The following is a 22,836-nucleotide window of genomic DNA, read 5'->3' on the forward strand; positions in this document are numbered from 1 at the left end:
TTCTGGAAGAAACATTGCTTCCATTTGCTCGTGCAGCCTTTCGAGGAAACTTTGTCTTCCAAGATGACAATGCACGGCCTCATCGTGCTCGCATGATCCAACACTTTCTTGCTGACCATGGTGTAGAGCATATGGAGTGGCCTGCCATGTCACCGGTTATGAATCCGATAGAGAACTTGTGGGCAGAATTAACGCGTCAAATCGACCACTTGGACCAGCAGCCGACCTCTGTGCGTGAATTGCAGCAGACTATTGTCACTGCATGGCAAGCGATTCCTGTCCAAACCTTGGCAAATCTCATGAACAGCATGCCTCAACGTGTACGTGCTCTCCTGAATGCTAGTGGGGGTTACACGAAGTACTGAACTGTAATTTTACTGTACGTAATCCCAGTCGTAATTTAACTTTTGTTTTTGTTAAAAAAAAATTTGGCTAATGTGCAAAATAAATAGATACTTCTGGAAAACGTACAGAAGTTTAACACAGTACTGTCCGTGAATTGAGTTCGATATCAGTTTACATCACTTTCAAGGATCAATTTATTTGTTTCGAAATGTCAAATGTGGTTTTTGTTTCTTTTAAAGGTCACATTAACAAAATCTAGAATAATTTCAACATAATTCCAATGAACTTTTGGTTCTAAGACATCTTGAAAAGTAAGTTCACCCCCACAAAAAAAATATTCCATATTAAATGCCAAGTCTGTATATCCATGTGTTTTATACCTCTCACCTCCCCCCCCCCCCCCCCACCCCCCATGCCATGCCTCCTCCCCCAAAGCCCTCCCCCTCCAACAGATCTCCCAATGTCCCTGTTCTCTACTGCTGTACTTGTCTGCTACCCACTCTCTCCCCATTTGTCTCCTGCTACCTTTATCAAATGTTTTGTGTGTCAGTTTGTTTTTTGTGTGATTAATGTTAGCTCTTACATGAACCTCAATCCTGTATACAAAAAAATAATAATAATAATTAATTCTCTCATCTCCCCCTTCATGTCCAGGTTGAAGTTCCTCAAGGCAGTGTTCTGGGCCCTGTGGCCCTGTGCCTTTTCTAGTCTTCATTAATGATCTCTTCGACTCTGGATATATATACCACCTTTAGAGGCCATTTTTCCCCGCAAGCGGGGGTTGGCCTTTTTCGGGAACCGTGGTTGTTGTTGTTTTTCGGTCCCCTTTTTGAAGCAATGTTTTACGGCCGGATGCCCTTCCTGACGCCAACCCTTTTTACCGCCTTTAACGACAAACAGGGAATTACCAGTGAACTGGTACTCAATTAGCCGACCTCGGAAGGATGACAGGCTGAGTCAACCCCCCTGGCGTTAATTCAGCGATCGACCGGGATTCGAACCCAGGATCCTAGGATCCTAAGCCGGCACCCTAGCCGCTAGCCCAACACCAGGGTTTCATCTGGATAATCCTCTCTATCTCTTTGCTCATGACTCCACTCTTTGCCGCTCCATATCCCAACGCTCAGATCGGCAGGCAGCAGCCTCTTCACTCTGCAGACCTGGACAAAATAACAGACTGGTCAAACAAGTGGAACATGTCTTTCATTTCTGACAAATCTCACCCTCTCACTTTATCTCTCCGTAAATACCGTCTGGACAACCCTCCCATCTACTACCTCAACAATCCTCTTGAAGAAGTTCTGTCACTTAAGTTTTTGGGTCTGACTATCTGCCATGATCTTTCCTGGGAAAACCACCTTTCCAAGCTGGCCTCCAAAGCCAGTCCCAGACTAGGCATCCTCCGTCGTGTGAAGTCCTTTCTTGGCACTACTGAGCTCCTCACCACATACAAAGCTTTCATCCGCAACTTGATGGGAATACTGCTCTCCCCTCTGGACTTGTGCTCCTGCCTCACACCTCGCTCGGCTTCACGCTGTAGAAACCAAGGCTTTTAGAATCATTGGTATCTCCTGCGATGAAGCTGATTCTGAGGGCCTTTCACTCTCACTCCGCAGGTAGGTTCGTGGTCTTTCTGTCTTCAACCATCTACTCTCCGGCCTAGCTCCCCCTGCTCTGTCTGTGCTCTGTCCCCCAAGTATTCCCGCAGGGCACACAAGATCTTCCTTCAACCCTATTATGGTGAAACTGCCAAAATCAAGACTCTCTGCTCACCTTCACTATTTCATTCCTCTTTTTCCCCACCTATGGAACAAACTCCCACATTCTCTTCAATCCCTCTCCTCCCTCTAAGTCTTCAAAACAGCTGTTCGCCACCATCTCTCATCTTCCCCATCCAAAACCGTGATCTTTTCTGCCTCCGTTAATACACCCAAAAATCCACTGTTTTCAAATTCCATTTTTCTTTCCTGAAACTCCTCGTGATGTCCATTTGTGTTATACTGTTTCCTCCCCCTGCTCCCTCCCCCATTCCCAGGCCTCTATTTTCCACAGGTCTACCGATGGCCCTGTTCTCTACTGTTGATGTGCTTCCCTCTCTCTCCCCATCCTGTCTCCCGCTCCCTTTATTATGCATTTTATGTGTTTTCTGTTTTTGTCTTTTTGCTGTATGTGTTGCTCTTACACGAGCCTACACTTTGTACACACAAAAAAAAAGCAGTGCCATCAGAAAGTATTTAAACAAAAAGCCTTTTTCACATTTTGTTGTGTTACAGCCTGAATTTAAAATTGATTAAATTGAGATTTGTTTTGTCACTAATTGACACATAATACCCCATAATAACAAAGTGGATTTTTCAAAATAATTTTAAATAAAATAATTAAAAATAAAATACAGAAATATCTAATTTCCATCAGTCTTCAACCCCCTGACTCATTACATTACAGAAGTGCCTTTGGCAGCGAATACAGCTTTAAGTCTTCTTGGGTATGTCTGTATCAACCTTGCACATCTGGATTTGGGGAGTTACTCCCATTTTTATTTGCAGACTTGCTCAAGCTCTGTCAAGTTGGATGCGGAGTGCCGGTAAACAGCAATCTTCAAGTCTTTCCACAGATTCTCAATGGGGTTCAAGTGTAGGTTTTGGTTGGGCAACTCAAGGACTTTCACGTTCTTGTTCTGAAGCCATTCCAGTGTTGCTTTGGCTGTATGCTTGGGGTCATTATCCTGTTGGATCATAAATCTTCGCCACAGTCTAAGGTCTTTTGCACTCTGAAGCAAGTTCTCCTCAAGGATTTGCCTGTATTTGGCTCCATTCATTGTTCCCTCTATCCTTACAAGTCTCCCAGTCCCTGCTGATGAAAAGCATCCCCAAAGTGTGATGCTGCCACCACCATGCTTCACGGTAGGGATGGTGTTGGATGGGTGATGAACAGTGCTCGGTTTCCACCAGACGTAGCGCTTTCTATTCAGGCCAAAAGTTCAATTTTCATCTCATCAGACCACATCATCTTTTGCGTCATTCTCTCAGTCTTTAAAGTGCCTTTTTGCAAACTCCAGGTGTGCTGTCATGTGCCTTTTTTTCTCAGAAGTGGCTTCCATCTGGCCACTCTCCCATAAAGCCTAGATTTGTGAAGTGCTGCAGAGACTGTTGTACTTCAGACAGGATCTCCCCTCTCAGCCAAGGAACTCTGTAGTTCTGTCAGAGTGGTCATTGGGTTCTTGGTCACCTCCTTGACCAAGGTACTTCTTGCCCAGTTTCTCAGTTTGGTTGGATGACCAGCTCTAGGAAGAGTCTAGGTAGTTTCATATTCTTTCCATTTCCTAATGATGGAGCTCAATGTGCTCTTGTGAACCTCCAATCCTCTAGAAATTATTTTATACCCTTCCCCAGATCCATGCCTCCTCACAATTCTATCTCAAAGTTCTACAGACAGTTCCTTGGACTTCATGGTGGAGTTTCAGCTCTGACATGCACTGTCAACTGTAGGACATTATATAGAAGGGTGTGTTTTTTTTCTAAATCATGTCCAATCAATTGAATTGGCCACAGGTGGACTCCAATCAAGTTGTAGAGACATCTCAAGGATGATCAATGGAAAACGGATGCACCTGAGATGAATATGGAGGGTCATAGCAAAGGTTAGCAGGGAAAATGGCCTTTAAAATGCATGTTGTTGTTGTTGTATAGCAAAGGGGTTGAATCCTTGTTGACACAAGACATTTCAGCTTTTCATTTTTAATTAATTTGTCAAAAAGTTATTGAAAAAAAACTCCACTTTGACATCTTACTACAATTCACCAAATGCCCGTCCGTCCATTCGAAGGTACCGCAAAAATGGCTCAACCGATCGCAACGATATTTTGGGTGGGTATTCCTGGGACCCCTGGGAGTAAAATAGGCTATATTGTTTTTCCAAGTTTTCCAAGTTTTCCAATTTTCCCAAACACGATGGAATAATATTTACCGATATGAACAGTGATGTGGCTTTTGTTGAAATTCTACAAATAGTTTATTCTACGTACCAGGAGAGAGTAGATCGATTCCTGACGAACTCTTCTGATATAAACGTGCAGCTCCGAAGTAACATGGCAGCGTGTGCAAAGCGACTGAGAAACAGGTGTAGCGGCCGCTTCCGTGTTACAGATTTGGCGCGCACTCTTCACACATAAACGCGTGACTGAGAAAGACGTGTAGCGGCCGCTTCCGTTTTGCAGAATTCAATCTTTTTTCAAAATGGGCGCCATGTACTGTTTAGATTTTGATGATTTGCGTGTGATATGATTCAACGGATGTTTATATGAATCGTTTAAAATTTTTAAAATCCTTCAATTTCTGATATTTTGCCTTTTCATTTGGGCCTCCCAATTGAAGCCCTGCCCATAGGGCGGGTACCGTTGCTAGTTATTATTAATTATGTATTATTAAGTATTGTGTAGATCAGTGATAAAAAAAATCTCAATTTACTCCATTTTCAATTCATGTGCCACAACAAAATGTGAAAAAGTCAAGGGTTGTGAATACTTTTTGAAGGCACTGTACTTCAGTATAAGCATGGGCAAAAAACGGCGTTTTAGTTAACTCTTTCATAAGCAAATTCTGAAGCAATAAAAGGTGAGATCCATTCATTGATGGATGCCTGGCATCTCTGACAAAACACACCCACAAGGTTAATGAAGACAAGCACAGACTGAACACAACAGCCATACATACCTCAATTTTGTGGGTTTTGCTTGAGCTTGAATTTTGTTTTCGAGAGGGATTACTGGGGGATGACACAGCTTTGTCCTTCTGTATGTTGTTGTTTGATTTGGTTGATGGCCCAAAGACCATTCTTGATTCATCAACTTGTGTTTTCATCTTGTTTGCTGTTTCAACACCACCTTCTGTGTCTCTCTCTGTAAAGCAGAAACAAATAGTATGAAGTCCTACGTTAAAAGCCTCCCATTATTCACTCCTTCGCCTCCTTTACAAGTGGTGAAGTCAAATGGCACCAAGCTTCTGCCACTGCCTTAACCACGATACTCCTCCACTTCCCACTGTCCTCAGCCAACTCACTCCACTCTCCAACCACCCCACCTTACTGAATGAGGGTTGGTAGCACGCATCCCTTTGCCAGGCTGAACGGTTCATGTTTTGTATCCCACTGATAGGCTGGATCTGCATCTGGACATTAACCAAAATCTAATCAGCTTATTCTTGTCACCGATCCAACTTATCCACCAAGTTTCGTCCAAATGCTTCCATAGCCTTTTGAAATACTGTGCTACATATTGTTTATGGCCCTGTCGCTCATTTGTGAAGAATCACTTAAAAATTCTCTTATTCAAATCCATATCCGGATCTTCACCAAAATCTTATCAATTCGTCGTTGTTACACACCCAACCGGTCAACCAAATTTCGTCCAAATCCTTCCATAACTCTTGAGATATCCTGCTCACAGACAAAGACAGACAAACAAACAGGGGTGAAAACAACCTCTGTCCACCTTCGGTGGCAGAGGTAACAGTATGCTGCTGACCTGCACTTAAATAAGCCCAGTGCACCTCGCATCCATTTCCTGACTCACTTCATAACACTCAGCAGTCACATTCACAACAACAACAACAACAATGCCAACAGCAACCTCAAAGAGGAATTGGCTAATATAGAATATATACAAGATGAGTAGTAGTATCATTCCGGTTAGCATGACCTGTACGATCACAAAAGAGAAAAGTCTACCCCGGTTAACCCCTCCCCCCACCAAGCCAACCTCTTCCTTTCCTGAGAGTTTGCTTCTGTATCAATCTTATATCCACCCAGTGCATCCTCCCATACCTCATTCCTCCCCACATTCCTTATTCTCCCTCTATTTTGTCCCTCAACCCCTCTTTTTCTGCTGGTCATTTTATTTTGTTGCATCCTTGTCCATTCTGTGTTTTAGCTCTTCCACAAGCCTAGACTTCAAATCAAAAGTTATGATATAAAACCTCTTTACCAACATTTTGACAGCATTCCACAGCTTGCATTTTGTTAGCATCTTCAACAAACGTTAAAATCTTTATAATGCTCTGTGGGAACAAGTACCACCTGTAGGAGACTTGTCTGATGAAGGAAACGTTTTGTCATCGTCACTCTCCTTTGCCTCGGTCTTGTTCAGCCCAGCTGCCGTGCTATGAGAAAAGTGCACAAAGTAGATTACATGTTGAAACAATCTAACAAAGTAAACTTGGAATAATCCACTTCCAGCACACAGTGATACTGTTCGGAGTAGAAAATAGGAAACACACCTTGAAAGGTCCCCAGTTTTAGATTTTTTAGATTTTGGTTGTCTTTGTTTCTGCAATATTAAAGGTGTAGGAAAATAAAAAGAATATTTAACAGCACACAGTATAGAAATCAAATAGTAAAGCTGACTTATTGTACTTTACTCTTCATTAAAGCTTCTTCCTTACAGTGTCGGCAATATTCTCAGAAGTTCTTCCAGACTTGGTTTGGGAAATCAAAGAAACGCCAGTCTTCATTTCTCCAAGTGAGCTTTGCTCTTCCCCCTGTTTAAACACTGCATCTTTTGATTTTCCTGTAGTCAAAACCGAAAAATAACACTTTTAGTGCACTTAAACAAACAGACTTTACATAAAATTATATTTCTGTAAGGTGGTGATACCTCTTTCCTTCACCCAATAAAAACTCCTATTTAGCTGGTAACAAAAGTTTATTTACACTACTCACAATAAGTTAGGGATATTGTGGGAGTGAGTTTTTTTTTTTTTTTTTTTATAGGGGTTAGGGTTAGGGTATTGAAATCAAGAATGCTGTGTTTTTTCACACTCATTAATAACCACAGAATTAGGACCAACAACTTTTTTCAACATAATTAAAACACAAAATCAACCACACTGAAGAACCTACCAATATCCCTAACTTATTGTGAGTAGTGTATATATTTTTTGCTCACTGCACATCACCTTCAGTGGGAAATCCTTCACAGGTCTTGTTATTTTGCCCTTTCTGAAATTGATCTCCATTCCCTGTGTCTGTCCCACGCTTGGTGAGTGCAGGTGAAGTCCCAGGACAATCGGACAAACTCCTGGCAATGAGTGTTGGAAACATCAGGGTTTGATTATAATCATACAATCAACACAACTTGCTTCCATAATATGTGTGGTATTCATGTACAACCCTATAATAAAAAAGATTAGTAATTCTCACTTCATATCTACATAAACAACACTTCATTTATAACGCTCATGACATAATATGAAATAATAAACAAATATGAATACTCCTCACCCCATCACAAATGTATTTTTACATCCGAAGGTGGACGATTGGTGGAGAGCATCATAGCAGCGAACCGAAGGTGGACGGAGGTTTTTTCCACCACTGTTTGTTTGCCTGTGAGAAGGATATCTTCTCCCTTCCTCTTCCGATCTCCCACTTCCTCTTCCTTAACAGTATGGACCTCAAACATCCGGGGCCTTCGCTCAAACTTAACTGATCTCTCCATACAGGTTGCTTCTGACAAACCAGACGTGATCTGCTTAACAGAAACCTTCCTCCTTCATGATGTCTCTGATTCCTTGGTATCTCTCCCAGGTTACTCCCTCCTCCGGTATGATAGACCTGAGCCTCGTCCTGGAGGTGGGGTTGCTATCTTTATAAAAAACTCTCTTCCTCACGCCCTGCACTGCCCTCTCTCCACCTCACCCCCAGGAATACCTTTGGCTACGGCTTCCCCTTCGCTCCCACCTTTTGTTCATATGCGTGTTGTACCGTCCATCAAACAGTGATGACTCCATCTACATCTCGCTGTCTGATAATATGGACCAACTTCTATCTACCCATCCCAACTCTCTCTTCCTCATATGTGGTGATTTCAACTGTCACCATGCCAGTTGGCTGGGGGTGGGTACCTCTCTCACCAGCCATGGCTCTTCAGCAAAGGACTTCTGTGACTCACTGGGACTGACACAATCTGTCAATTTCCCAACCCAGATCTCAGTCAACGGAGAATCTTCTCTTCTGGACTTGGTTATGACTAACTTCCCTGAAAATGTCTGCTGCTCTTCTTCTGCTCCAATCGGCTCTTCTGATCATGTGCTTGTTAAAGTGGACATCTCTCTGACCATTTTCAGAGAGCCTCCTCAGCGTCGACGAGTCTGGCATTTCACTCAGGCCAACTGGCACGGTCTTCAAGCAGCCATCAATCATCTGGACTGGTCTCCCATCTCTACTGCCTCTGACATCAACTCATCATGGGAATTCTTCCAAAGTAAATTGCTCTCTCTCATGCACAGATTTATCCCTTCTCGTCTTCAGTTGTCATACCCTTCCTCCCGTCCATGGTACACGGAATCTTGTGGTGAGGCTATTGCCCAGAAACAACTTGCTTTCGTCTCCTGGAAAGCAAATCCAATGGAAGGAAATCTCATTTCCTTTCACAAAGCCCGAAACAAGTGTGTGTCCACCCTCAGGAGAGCCAGGAAACAATATCTCTCCGTCCTCAGGACCGAACTCTCTTATCTGTCTCCCTCTTCCAAATCCTGGTGGCGTCTGGTGAAATCTGTTTCTGGTGTTTGTTCCCCCTCCATCCCCTCCCTCACCTTAAATGGCCACACGGCTGACTCCACACGTGAAAAAGCTGAATGCCTCAACTCTGTGTTTGCCTCTAAATCTTGTGTCCCAAACCCATCCCTCTCTGTACCCACCGAACCCAGTCGTACCCAGCTGCTCCTGGACTCTGTGTCCTTTCCTCCTGACAAGGTGGAAAAGTTTCTGTCAACCCTCGACTCTGATTCTGCAACTGGACCTGACGGCATCAGCCCACGGGTCCTAAAATCATGTTCTTCCGCTCTTTCATTCCCCCTCTCTGTTCTCTTCACCCTCTCTTTTGCTCAAGGTCATCTTCCATCTGCTTGGAAATCTGCCAACATCACCGCTTTGCACAAAAAAGGTGCAAAAACAGATCCCAGCAACTACAGACCAATCAGCCTTCTCCCAATTATCAGCAAAGTCATGGAATCCATCATTGCTTCAGATATGAAATCTTTCCTCTTCTCCAATGGCTTGATCTCTGATCATCAATTTGGTTTCAGACCTGGACACTCCACTCTGGACATGCTGCTTCTGCTTTCTCAACAATGGATGGAGGTCCTCAATGCCAAACAGGAAATTAGAGCAGTCTCCCTTGACATATCACGTGCCTTCGATACGGTCTGGCACCCCGCTCTGCTCACCAAACTCTCCTCTTTTGGTATCCATGGAAATCTCCACGCATGGCTGGCGGACTTCCTCTCTAGTCGTAGTCAACGTGTGGCCCTGAATGGGTTTCTCTCATCTCCTCTTCCTGTTCAGGCTGGAGTTCCCCAAGGCAGTGTTCTGGGCCCTGTGCTTTTTCTGGTCTTCATCAATGATCTCTCTGACTCTCTTGAAAATCCTCTCTATCTCTTTGCTGACAACTCTACTCTCTGTCGCTCCATTCTTCATCCCTCAGATCGGCAGTCTGCAGCTTCCTCACTCTCTGCAGACCTTGACAAAATCACAGACTGGGCAAACAAGTGGAACATGTCTTTCAATCCTGACAAATCTCACACTCTTACGATGTCTCTCCGAAAAGACCGACTGGACAACCCTCCCATCCACTTTCTGAATAATCCTCTCCAAGAAGTTCTGTCACTCAAGCTTTTGGGTCTCACTATCTGCCATGATCTTTCCTGGAAAAACCACATTTCAAATCTGGCCTCCAAAGCCAGTCGCCGACTGGGCATCCTCCGTCGTGCGAAGTCCTTCCTTGGCACACCTGAGCGCCTCACCACATACAAGGCTTTCATCCGCAGCTCAATGGAATACTGCTCTCCCCTCTGGGCTGGTGCTCCTGCCTCACACCTAGCTCGCCTTCACGCTGTTGAAACCAAAGCATTCAGAATCATTGGAATCTCCCGCGATGAAGCTAACTCCAAGGACCTCTCACTCACTCACCGCAGGCAGGTTGGTGGTCTTTCCGTCTTCTACCGACTCCTCTCTGGCCTTGCCCCCCCAGCTCTCTCTGGGCTCTGTCCCGCAAATATTCCTACAGGTCGCACAAGATCTGCCTGCAACCCTCTTTTGGTTAAACTGCCAAAATCAAGACTCTCTGCTCACCTTCACTCCTTCATTCCTCTTTTCTCCCGCCTCTGGAACAAACTCCCTCACTCTCTTCAATCCCACTCCACCCTCCAAGTCTTTAAAACAGCTGTTCACCACCATCTCTTATCTTCCCCCATCCAAAACCTTGATCTTTTCTACCCCCGCTAATTTCACCCCAATTCCACTTTTTGAAATACCAACTTTTGTCCTGGAAGTCCTTGGTGTCCTTGTGCTTTATACTTCTCCCTCCCCCCCCCCTCCCCCCTTCCCCCTCCCACGCCTCCTCCCCCTGGGCCCTCTCCCTTCCACACATCTCCCTGCTCTCGGATGTTGTGTTTGTGTGCTTCCCCTTTTCTCCCCATCTTGTCTTCCGCTCCCTCTTTTTGTGTATTTTGTTTGTCTGGTCGATTTGTTTGTGAAGTTAATGTTAGCTCTTTCACGAGCCTCGATTCAGTATACAAAAAAATTAAAAAAATTAAAAAAAAAATCTCAAAGTTATGAGGGGATTCGGAAGAAAAACTTAGTGGACAGGATGGATGTGTGACAAGGACGAATGGTTCGATTTTGGTGAAGATCCGGATGCCGATACAATTTTTTAAGGGATTCTTCAACATTGAGTGATAGGGACAAAAACGATACATAGCACAATATCTCATAAAGTTATCGACGTGTTATGACTAAACTCGGTGCATAAATTGGTTCGGTGACAAGAACGAGCCGATTAGATTTTGGTTACAGTCCGGATGCAGATCCGGCGTATCAGTGGGATACAAAACATAACCTGTTCAGCCTGGCAGAGGTATGCGCTCTACTAAGTGTCGTTCTAGTTGAACTTTTGTAATATTGCTCCAGTTACTCGATGAGAAAAATAACATTTTAAGTTTCCATGAAAGAACAAAGGTCAGTTATATGAGGCATTCCAGTATGAATGAAAAGATTTGTTTACAAACATACCGCATATTCTCAGTCTTTCGTTTATCTTTGCGTATTCTTTCCTCATTGATTCTCTTCCAGTTGACCTGTTTCTGTTTTTTCTTTTGCATACAAACAAAATGGAAGAATGTCATTTAAAATGGATAATAAAGGATAACAACCGGTAAAAATAAAAACAGCGAGAGGGTGGTAGGTGACCCATTGTACCTTGCTGAGCCCTGCCGTTTCATCAACCTCGTCATCCAGCACATCTTCCACAACTTTGGATGGGGAGTCCATTGAACTCTGGGAAGCCATGGGGGGTTTTAACGGTCGAGTCTCCTCATCTCCCAAAAGACTGAACTGAGACTCTGGGATTTCTCCTTCCTTTTTGACAACGAACAAATCTTCTTTTCCATCACCAGCACCTAAACAATTAGAAAACACATGGACTCCATGCAGACCATAAAGATTGTACATTATCATTAACAGTGCTCTCCACCAATCATAGCATTAGGTCATTGTACATCTCAGAAAAAACAATTCCATTGTTATTGGTAAATTAGTGCAATTAGTATCTTTTTATCCAATTTTATACTCAATCTTTAAATGCACAAATCCATTGCCCATATCCTCATCTTTTTAAAATCAGCTTCATACTCAAAGAGAACATTCACATCCCAAGACTTGCAACCTTCTCAACTGTTCATGCAGTTGTGTTGCTATCATAACCGTTCTCTCTGTGGGAACGATAAACTTTATTTATCAATTTTAATGCAAAAACTATATTGGTAGACTTTATTTACTCTTTTGTGAAACTTCACTTGTAAAATAGAATGGCACTCTTCGACATCGCGACATCAACCGATATTTCTGCACCAAGTTTGATTCAAATCCCTTCAGCTATTCTCACGTCTCACATTTTTACCTGTCATGACCTCTGACCTCTTGATGCCAAACTCTAATCAGTTCATATTTGTATCATAATATATACTTACTAGTGGGGAACCCGTGGGAAACACCCATAGGCATAGACGTGTATGACATTTGGACATCTTGAGTTAAATGCTGCACGAAGACAACAACAACAGGCATTTTATGGCCATTTTCCCTGCTAGAGCGGGGATTAGTCTTGCGGGCCCTATGACAATCTTTTCCATTTTGCCCTATTTTCTGCATCTCCCCTTCTTAACCCCCTTGCCCGCATTTCTTCTTCCACCACCTTTAGCCAAGTCTTTCTCGGTCTTCCCCGTCCTCGACTTCCTTCTGCATTCATTTCCATCACTCTTCTCAACCAGTCACTTTCATCCTTCCTCAACACATGACCAAACCATCTCAACCTGTTTCTCTTCACAGCATCCATCACAGGCTCTATTCCCATCATCTTTCGCAATTCAACATTTGTCTTCCTCTCTCTCAACGATACTCCGCACATCCACCGAACCATTCGCATTTCCACCCTTGCCAGCCTTCGGTGCTGCTCGACATTCATGACCCATGTCTCGCTCCCATAAATCATAACACTTCTCTCACACATGCAGCACACACCTTTCCCTTCAGCTTCAACGACACTCCCTCCTCGTCAGCACGCCACTCAGTTCCCGAAACTTCTTCCATGCACATCTCACTCTAGCAACCGTTGCCGAGTCTGATCCACCTTCTCCATTCAGCATGTGTCCTAGGTGGCAAAATGTTTTCACACCTTCCAGGTTCATGGCGTCTCCAAGATCCAACTCAACGTTTCCTCCATCTGCAGCTCCCTCTGTGCACACCTTACACTTGAATGTAGCTGCCACACTGGTTAATGACCCTCTCAAACCATGACATTTTTGATGAACCCACTCAGCGTAGTTTGTACATTGAATGGAGTTCACTCTGACACCCTTCCTGCACACAGCACATGGCCACTTCCCAGTTCTTTCCACCTCACCACATGCTTTACCACTTGCCATCATCACCTTAGTTAATCAGATATTCAGCTTCAGACCTTTTGTCTCCATACATTCCTTCCACTTGTTCATCTTCTCCTTCAGTCCATCCATACTTTCCGCAATCAACACCAGATCATCTGCATACAACAACTCCCACGGTAAACCCTCCTTTACGTTCCAAGCCAGCACCTCCAGCACAGCTACAAATAGTAGTGGACTTAGTACCGACCCATGATGCACTCCCACCTTCACCTCAAACTCACCACTGTTCCCATCCTTCGTCCTTACAGCTGTGCACGCTCTCTCGTAGATTGCCATCACGACTCTGATCAACCATTCCTCCACTCCTAACTTCCTCAATGACCATGTCACTACTTCGCGTGGAACCCTATCGAATGCTTTCTCCAGATCAACAAACCCAAGAAACAACTTCTGCGTCTTCTCCATGTACTTCTCCTACAACTGCCTTACAATAAAAAGCTCATCTGTCATTCCTCTTCCTGGCATAAATTCAAACTTCATTTCGCCGATCTTCACTTTCTTCCTTATCCTCCTCTCCAACACCCTTTCCAATACCTTCATTCCATGCTCCAATAACTTTATCGCTCGATACGAGCCACAGTCCAGATTGGTCACCTTTCCCCTTGTATAGAGCGACAAGGGTACTCAGTTCCCAATCCACTGGAATGCGGCCTTCTTTCACCACCAGATTACAGATCTCTGTCATTCTCTTCACATCCCAACTTCCCGCTGCCTTCAACATATCTCCCACAACTCCCGTCTGCCCTCCTGCTTTTCTACTCTTCATTGCTTTTATCGCTTCCTCAACTTCCCTCTCAGTTGTCTTCTCTGCCGGTCCTAAATCTGGGTTACTTCCGATGTTGCCATCCCATTCATTCTCTGCATTCAACAGCATTTCCATATATCTCTTCCATCTTCCTTTAATTCCATCTGAGTCCACAACGATTTGTCCCACTTCATCCTTCAAGCAACTCACCCCCATCACATCGCACCTCTCTTCCGCTATCTGCTTTGCAATCCTGAATACCGCTATCTGCTTTGCAATCCTGAATACCGCTTTCTGACCCTCTTCCGAATCAAAGCGTTCTCCGAACATTTTCCTACATGCCTCCTGCGCCTTTGCTGACTCTTTCTTTGCAGCCTTCTTGGCTGCCTTATAACTTTCATGCTCTGCCTCTTCTGCCCCCGTATCCTTTGCCTTCTGCCACTCCTTGAACTTCTTCCTCTTCTCGTCAATCCTCTTTCCAACTTCATCATCCCACCACCATGTTTCCGAGTGCCTCGGTGGTCCTTTTGTCCATCCACATACCTCACCAACGGCTCCCAACAGACTATCTTTCATTGACACCCAACCACTTTCAAGCTCAACCACATCATCCTCTGCCATACTCAGCCTCTCTTTTAATGCCTCACTCACTGTCACCTCTTTCAACCTCCACACCTTCATTCTCGGTTGGTACTTCACCCGCCGAGCTCTCCTCGCACCTTTCACCCTTATGTCGCAGACAACCAAGTGGTGCTGTGAAACAGCCTCCTCCCCGGGATCACCTTTGTGTCCCGGAGGTGCCCCGTATCTCACCTTCACACTATCAGGAGTCAACGGTTGTCGTCGACCCACCTGACGAGTATTACAAATCAACAAACCAGCTCCATCAGCAAACTCCAAAATCGTTTCACCTTCTCCATTCCTCACACCATATCCGTAACCCCCATTAACTCCCTCAAAACCATCCATACTCCTTCCCACATGTCCATTTACGTCTCCTCCTACCACAAAAATGCTGCACAAAGAGTTTTACAAAATGGGTACTGGCAATTCATCAGATCCAGCAATGATGTAATCCACACAATTTATTTACTATGTGACCCCCTCACTCCTCTCCACCCCTCACAAATCTCCCCCCCCCCCCCCCCTCCTCTCTCCCCTGCTTCACTCATCTCCAACCCCTTCTCTTCTCACTCCTCTCTACCCTTCACACTCCTCTCTACCCCTCACTCTCCTCTCCCTACCACTGACTCTCCTCTCCCTACCACTGACTCTCCTCTCCCTACCACTGACTCTCCTCTCCCTACCACTGACTCTCCTCTCCCTACCACTGACTCTCCTCTCCCTACCACTGACTCTCCTCTCCCTACCACTGCCTCTCCTCTCCCTACCACTGACTCTCCTCTCCCTACCACTGACTCTCCTCTCCCTACCACTGACTCTCCTCTCCCTACCACTGCCTCTCCTCTCCCTACCACTGACTCTCCTCTCCCTACCACTGACTCTCCTCTCCCTACCACTGACTCTCCTCTCCCTACCACTGACTCTCCTCTCCCTACCACTGACTCTCCTTTCCCTATTCCTCACTCTCCTCCTTACCTCCCTCCAACCCCTCCTCAATCCTCTCCAACCCCTCCTCACTCCTCTCCAACCCCTCCTCACTCCTCTCCAACCCCTCCTCACTCCTCTCCAACCCCTCCTCACTCCTCTCCAACCCCTCCTCACTCCTCTCCAACCCCTCCTCACTCCTCTCCAACCCCTCCTCACTCCTCTCCAACCCCTCCTCACTCCTCTCCAACCCCTCCTCACTCCTCTCCAACCCCTCCTCACTCCTCTCCAACCCCTCCTCACTCCTCTCCAACCCCTCCTCACTCCTCTCCAACCCCTCCTCACTCCTCTCCAACCCCTCCTCACTCCTCTCCAACCCCCCTCACTCCTCTCCAACCCCTCTCACTCCTCTCCAACCCCTCCTCACTCCTCTCCAACCCCTCCTCACTCCTCTCCAACCCCTCCTCACTCCTCTTCAACCCCTCCTCACTCCTCTCCAACCCCTCCACACTCATCTCCAACCTTCACTCAGGCAGTTGTTCAGTTGTTACAGTTGAGCAGGTACAGCAAATAGTGGAGGTAATTGAACTTTCCCCTTGGAGAAACAGCGTAAATCCCTTTTCCTTTTCATTCATTTGTGAAATGATTCGCAGAATAGTACAAACATGGTGGGGTCATCATATCGCAATTATGCTCTTGAACAATATTATCCAATACTTCATCCGCATTCATTACAGCTGCTGTTGTATAATGTTTGCTGAGCACGCATTACCTTTAAACGTCTTTGTTGCTCACCATCCTATGCAAGTCACCGCCTTGCACAAAAAATGTGCAAAAACAGATCCTAGCAACTACAGACCAATCAGCCTTCTCCCAATTATCAGCAAAGTCATGGAATCCATCATTGCTTCGGATATGAAATCTTTCCTCTTCTCCAATGGATGGATCTCTGATCATCAATTTGGTTTCAGACCAGGTCACTCTACTCTGGACATGCTGCTTCTGCTTTCTCAACAATGGATGGAGGTCATCAATGCCAAACAGGAAATTAGAGCTGTCTCCCTTGACATATCACGTGCCTTCGATACGGTCTGGCACCCCGCTCTGCTCACCAAACTCTCCTCCTTTGGTATCCATGGAAATCTCCATGCATGGCTGGCGGACTTCCTCTCTAGTCATAGTCAACGTGTGGCCCTGAATGGGTTTCTCTCATCTCCTCTTCCTGTTCAGGCTGGAGTTTCCCAAGGCAGTGTTCTGGGCCCTGTGCTTTTTCTGGTCTTCATCAATGATCTCTCTGACTCCCTTGAAAATCCTCTCTATCTCTTTGCTGATGACTCCACTCTCTGCCGCTCCATTCCTCATCCCTCAGATCGGCAGTCTGCAGCCTCCTCACTCTCTGCGGACCTGGACAAAATCACAGACTGGTCAAACAAGTGGAACATGTCTTTCAATCCTGACAAATCTCACACTCTTACTATGTCTCTCCGAAAAGACCGACTGGACAACCTTCCCATCCACTTTCTGAACAATCCTCTCCAGGAATGTCTGTCACTCAAGTTTTTGGGTCTCACTATCTGCCATGATCTTTCCTGGGAAAACCACATTTCCAATCTGGCCTCCAAAGCCAGTTGCCAACTGGGCATCCTACGTTGTGCGAAGTCCTTCCTTGGCACACCTGAGCTCCTCACCACATACAAGCCTTTCATCCCCAGCTCAATGGAATACTGCTCTCCCCTCTGGGCTGGTGCTCCTGCCTCACACCTAGCTCGTCTTCACGCTGTTGAAACCAAAGCGTTCAGAATCATTGGAATCTCCCGCGATGAAGCTAACTCCGAGGGCCTTTCGCTCACTCACTGCAGGTAGGTTGGTGGTGTTTCCGTCTTCTACCGACTCCTCTCCGGCCTTGCCCCCCCCCCCCCCCCCAGCTCTCTCTGGGCTCTGTCCCCCAAATATTCCTACAGGTCGCACAAGATCTGCCTGCAACCCTCTTATGGTTAAACTGCCAAAATCAAGACTCTCTGCTCACCTTCACTCCTTCATTCCTCTTTTCTCCTGCCTCTGGAACAAACTCCCTCACTCTCTTCAATCCCACTCCACCCTCCAGGTCTTTAAAACAGCTGTTCACCACCATCTCTTATCTTCCCCCATCCAAAACCTTGATCTTTTCTACCCCCGCTAATTTCACCCCAAATCCACTTTTTTGAAATACCAACTTCTTTCCTGGAAGTCCTTGGTGTCCTTGTGTTTTATACTTCTCCCACCCCCCCTCCCCCCCTTCCCACGCCTCCTCCCCCCAAGCCCTCTCCCTCCCACACATCTCCCGATGTCCCTGCTCTCAAATGTTGTGTTTGTGTGCTTCCCCTTCTCTCCCCATCTTGTCTACCGCTCCCTCTTTTTATATATTTTGTTTGTCTGTTTGATTTGTTTGTGTGATAAATGTTAGCTCTTTCACGAGCCTCGATTCTGTAAACAAAAAAAACAAAAAAAAAAAAAAAAAGTCGGTGTTAACGTTAATTGGCAGTCTCGTTCTGTTCCCTCATTCTTCTCTTCATTTTGGAAATGGCAGTTCCAAATGCGACATGTAAGTTACCACGAGTAAGCAAGTGGCGATACGTAAACAAAGCCCAGTGTATATCGACATTACACCCTTCTGTTCAGCGAAAACCAAAATTACTATTCTTGTTACAGCATACAAAATGACATTTTTTAAATGAAAGATTTCAAATAAATTTCTTTAAAGTGCAGGTGTACAAAACTCATAAAATAGGAGCTAAAAAATATTTCTTGGCAATTTCCCCTTTGTGTTTATTTATTTTAGATTATTATATGTGAATTCCATTGTCCATGCACACGTGAAATACAGTTTGTTTGTAAATCCTGTATCTTCTAATTGCACATCATTCAGCATTGAATGACGTGCAATAAGAAAATACCAAAAGTTTTTTTTGATTTAAAACTTCACAATTTCTTTCCTCTGCAATATGAAAATATACCTTTGGGCAGTGTGTGATAGACCATTGCCACAATCGCTCCAAATTAAACATGGATTACCTTGTTTCCTTTGCATGAGTTGTAATCAAAATGTAACTTTGTTTCTTCAAAAGGTAACTTATTATGATAGAAGACACGTTTGATTCAATCTTCAAATAGACACCAGGTACACAAAGCAACCAAAAAAAATGGTGGAGATTTGTTTTTGAAGCCTCTCCCAGAATGGGTGTAGCCACTCCCTCAACAGAGGAAGCCTTGTAATGGTCGAGGCCAAGGGCCGCACACTTGCGCCGTTGGACATGCGCAGGATTTGCCACCAATACATTCTGTCGTTACTTATCCAATCTCAACCAAACTTGACAGGATGACCAAGCGTTACATGATGAAGGTTGTAGCACATTCATTTGCCCCCCTCCCCAAGCGGGTTTTCTCCCCCGAGCGGGTTTTCCCCGCCATTGCCATCAATGGGTTTGACGGTGTGTACCCTGGTTAGAATAGGTACACCGTATCCCTGCGTGTCGTAAGAGGCGACGAAGAGGGTTGGCGTCAGGAAGGGCATCAGGCCGTGAAAACATTGCCTCAAAAAGAGAACCATGACAATTACAACTACATATGGGCAGGGTACAGCCTGAAGTGGAGATCGGTTTCTGAGGTTTGGGACATGGAATGTAGGGACAATGACAGGGAGATCAAGAGAAGTGGTGGAAGTATTGGTCAGAAGAAGAGTGGACATATGTTGTGTGCAAGAGACGAGATGGAAGGGAAGTGGTGTGAGAATGGTGAAGGGTAGACAGGGACAGAAATACAAGTTTGTGTGGCAAGGGGTGCGGAGGGCGTGAATGGTGTTGGTGTCCTGTTTTCTGAGGAGTTTATAGACAGTGTGGTGAGTGTGCCTAGAGTGAGTGATAGGTTGATGATGGTGAAAATGATGATTGGAAAACTCTTGGTGAACGTCATCTCGGGATATGCTCCGCAGGTTGGTCAGAGAGATGAAGCGAAGGACAAGTTCTGGTGTGCGATAGAGAGGCTGATGGAAAACATGAAAGATGAGGAAGTTGTTGTGGTAGGAGGAGACCTAAATGGACATGTGGGAAGGAGTATGGACGGTTTTGAGGGAGTTCATGGGGGTTACAGATATGGTGTGAGAAATGGAGAAGGTGAAAGGATTTTGGAGTTTGCTGATGGAGCTGATTTGTTGATTTGTAATAGTCAGTTCCAGAAAGGGGATAATAAGCTTGTTACATACACCTCAGGTGGGTCGACGACAACCGATGACTACCTGATGGTGCGTAGGCGAGATTGGGGGCACCTCCGGGACACAAAGGTGATCCCGGGGGAGGAGGCTGTTTCACAGCACCACTTGGTTGTCTGCGACATAGCGTGAAAGGTGCGAGGAGAGCTCGGCAGGTGAAGTACCAACCGAGAATGAAGGTGTGGAGGTTGAAAGAGGTGACAATAAGGGAGGCATTAAAAGAGAGGCTGAGTAGGGTAGAGGATGATGTGGTTGAGCTTGAACGTGGTTGGATGTCAATGAAAGATAGTCTGTTGGGAGCCGTTGGTGAGGTATGTGGATGGACAAAAGGACCACCGAGGCACTCGGAAACATGGTGGTGGGATGATGAAGTTGGAAAGAGGATTGACGAGAAGAGGAAGAAGTTCAAGGAGTGGCAGAAGGCAAAGGGTACGGGAGCAGAAACAACAGAGCATGAAAGTTATAAGGCAGCCAGGAAGGCTGCAAAGAAAGAGGTAGCAAAGGCGCAGGAGGAATGTAGAAAAATGTTCGGAAAACGCTTGGATTCGGAAGAGGGTCAGAGAGCAGTATTCAGGATTGCAAAGCAGATAGCGAAAGAGGTGTGATGTGATGCGGGTGAGTTGCTTGAAGGATGACGTGGGACAAATCGCTGTGGACCCAGATGGAATTAAAGGAAGATGGAAAAGATATATGGAAATGCTGTTGAATACAGAGAATGAATGGGATGGCAACATGGAGAGTAACCCAGTTTTAGGACCGGCAGAGAAGATAACTGAAAAGGAAGTTGAGGAAGCGATAAAAGCAATGAAGAGGCGAAAAGCGAGAGGGCCGACGGGAATTGTGGGAGATATGTTGAAGGCAGCAGGAAGTTGGGGTGTGAAGAGAATGACAGAGATCTGTAATCTGGTGGTGAAAGAAGGCCGCATTCCAGTGGAATGGGAACTGAGTACCCTCGTCCCTCTATACAAGGGGAAAGGTGACCCTCTGGAGTGTGGCTCGTACCGAGCGATAAAGTTATTGGAGCATAGAATGAAGGTATTGGAAAGGGTGTTGGAGAGGAGGATAAGGAAGAAGGTGAAGATCGATGCAGTTTGGATTTATGCCAGGAAGAGGAACGACAGACGCGGTCTTTATTGTGAGGCAGTTGCAGGAGAAGTACATGGAGAAGAGGAAGAAGTTGTTTCTTGGGTTTGTTGATCTGGAGAAAGCATTCGATAGGGTTCCACGCGAAGTATTGACATGGGCATTGAGGAAGTTAGAAGTGGAGGAATGGTTGATCAGAGTAGTGATGGCAATGTACAAAAGAGCACGCACAGCTGTAAGGACAAAGGACGGGAACAGTGGTGAGTTTGAGGTGAAGGTGGGAGTGCAACAGGGGTCGGTACTAAGTCCACTACTATTTGTAGCTGTGATGGAGGTGCTGGCTTAGAACATAAAGGAGGGTTTAGCGTGGGAGTTGTTGTATGCAGATGATCTGGTGTTGATTGCGGAAACTATGGATGGACTGAAGGAAAAGATGAACAAGTGGAAGGAATGTATGGAGACAAAAGGTCTGAAGGTGAATATAGGAAAGACGAAGGTGATGACAAGTGGTAAAGCATGTGGTGAGGTGGAAAGAACTGGGAAGTGGCCATGTGCTGTGTGTAGGAAGGGTGTCGGAGTGAACTCCATTCAATGTACAATGTGTGCTGAGTGGGTTCATCAAAAATGTAGCGGTCTGAGAGGGTCATTAACCAGTGTGGCAGCTACATTCAAATGTAAGGTGTGCACAGAGGGAGCTGCAGATGGAGGAAATGTTGAGTTGGATCTTGGAGACGGCGTGAAGCTGGAAGGTGTGAAAAGATTTTGCTACCTCGGAGACATGCTGAATGGAGAAAGTGGATCAGACTCGGCAACGGTTGCTCGAGTGAGATGTGCATGGAAGAAGTTTCGGGAACTGAGTGACGTGCTGATGAGGAGGGGAGTGTCGTTGAAGCTGAAGGGAAAGGTGTATGCTGCATGTGTGAGAAGTGTTATGATTTATGGGAGCGGGACATGGGTCATGAATGTAGAGCAGCAACGAAGGTTGGAAAGGGTGGGAATGTGAATGGTTCGGTGGATGTGCGGAGTATCGTTGAGAGAGAGGAAGACAAATGATGAATTGCGAAAGATGATGGGAATAGAGCCTGTGATTGATGCTGTGAAGAGGAACAGGTTGAGATGGTTTGGTCATGTGTTGAGGAAGGATGAAAGTGACTGGTTGAGAAGAGTGATGGAAATGAATTTAGAAGGAAGTAGAGGACGGGGAAGACCGAGAAAGACTTGGCTAAAGATGGTGGAAGAAGAAATGCGGGCAAGGGGGTTAACAAGGGGAGATGCAGAAAATAGGGCAAAATGGAGAAGATTGTCATGGGGACCGCAAGGCTAACCCCCGCTCTAGCAGGGAAAATGGCCTGAAAATGCATGTGTTGTTGTTGTTGTATTGCCATCAATGGGTTGCGTGTTGAGGTGTATCGCCATATTAAGTTAGCTTTATCGTGGCATCTTTCCAAGGCCGCTTAGAATAACAAAACTAACGATAATCGCGTAATATTAATGTTGTTACAAAACAATATTCATACCAATAATATCCCACCTCCCCAAGGGGTTTTTCCGGCGAGTTAACGTATATAAATAGCTTATCATGGCGTTTTTGTGGGAGCAACGGCCTCTACCAGAAGTAATGAACATTAATGAACAGTAATGAATAATATGAACCACAAACACTGTGGTTCATATTATTCATATGAACGATGCACTTAGCAAAGCACACAAACTTAGCAAAGCAGATAGCGGAAGAGAGGTGCGATGTGATGGGGGTGAGTTGCTTGAAGGATGAAGTGGGACAAATCGTTGTGGACTCAGATGGAATTAAAGGAAGATGGAAGAGATATATGGAAATGCTGTTGAATGCAGAGAATGAATGGGACGGCAACATCGGA

The 22,836-nt window shown here is 45.4% G+C and overlaps 2 protein-coding genes across 3 annotated transcripts in view; one reads left to right on the plus strand and one right to left on the minus strand.

Annotated features, from left to right (window-relative positions):
* LOC137418497 (uncharacterized) overlaps positions 1-22,836 on the minus strand; it is a 164,958-nt gene that overhangs the window by 94,608 nt on the left and 47,514 nt on the right. The window contains exons 9-15 of the mRNA XM_078781286.1: positions 11,596-11,795; positions 11,410-11,489; positions 7,296-7,417; positions 6,783-6,907; positions 6,618-6,667; positions 6,418-6,500; positions 5,058-5,242 (exon numbers count right to left, since the gene is read on the minus strand). Of these exons, the coding sequence (XP_078637412.1) occupies positions 5,058-5,242; positions 6,418-6,500; positions 6,618-6,667; positions 6,783-6,907; positions 7,296-7,417; positions 11,410-11,489; positions 11,596-11,795 (845 nt within the window). The remainder of the gene's footprint in view (positions 1-5,057; positions 5,243-6,417; positions 6,501-6,617; positions 6,668-6,782; positions 6,908-7,295; positions 7,418-11,409; positions 11,490-11,595; positions 11,796-22,836) is intronic.
* URM1 (ubiquitin related modifier 1) overlaps positions 1-22,836 on the plus strand; it is a 244,980-nt gene that overhangs the window by 65,776 nt on the left and 156,368 nt on the right. The window lies entirely within an intron of this gene.

This window comes from Myxine glutinosa, chromosome 7 (assembly GCF_964187855.1).
Source record: "Myxine glutinosa chromosome 7, kmMyxGlut1.1, whole genome shotgun sequence".
NCBI classification, from domain to species: Eukaryota; Metazoa; Chordata; class Myxini; order Myxiniformes; family Myxinidae; genus Myxine; species Myxine glutinosa.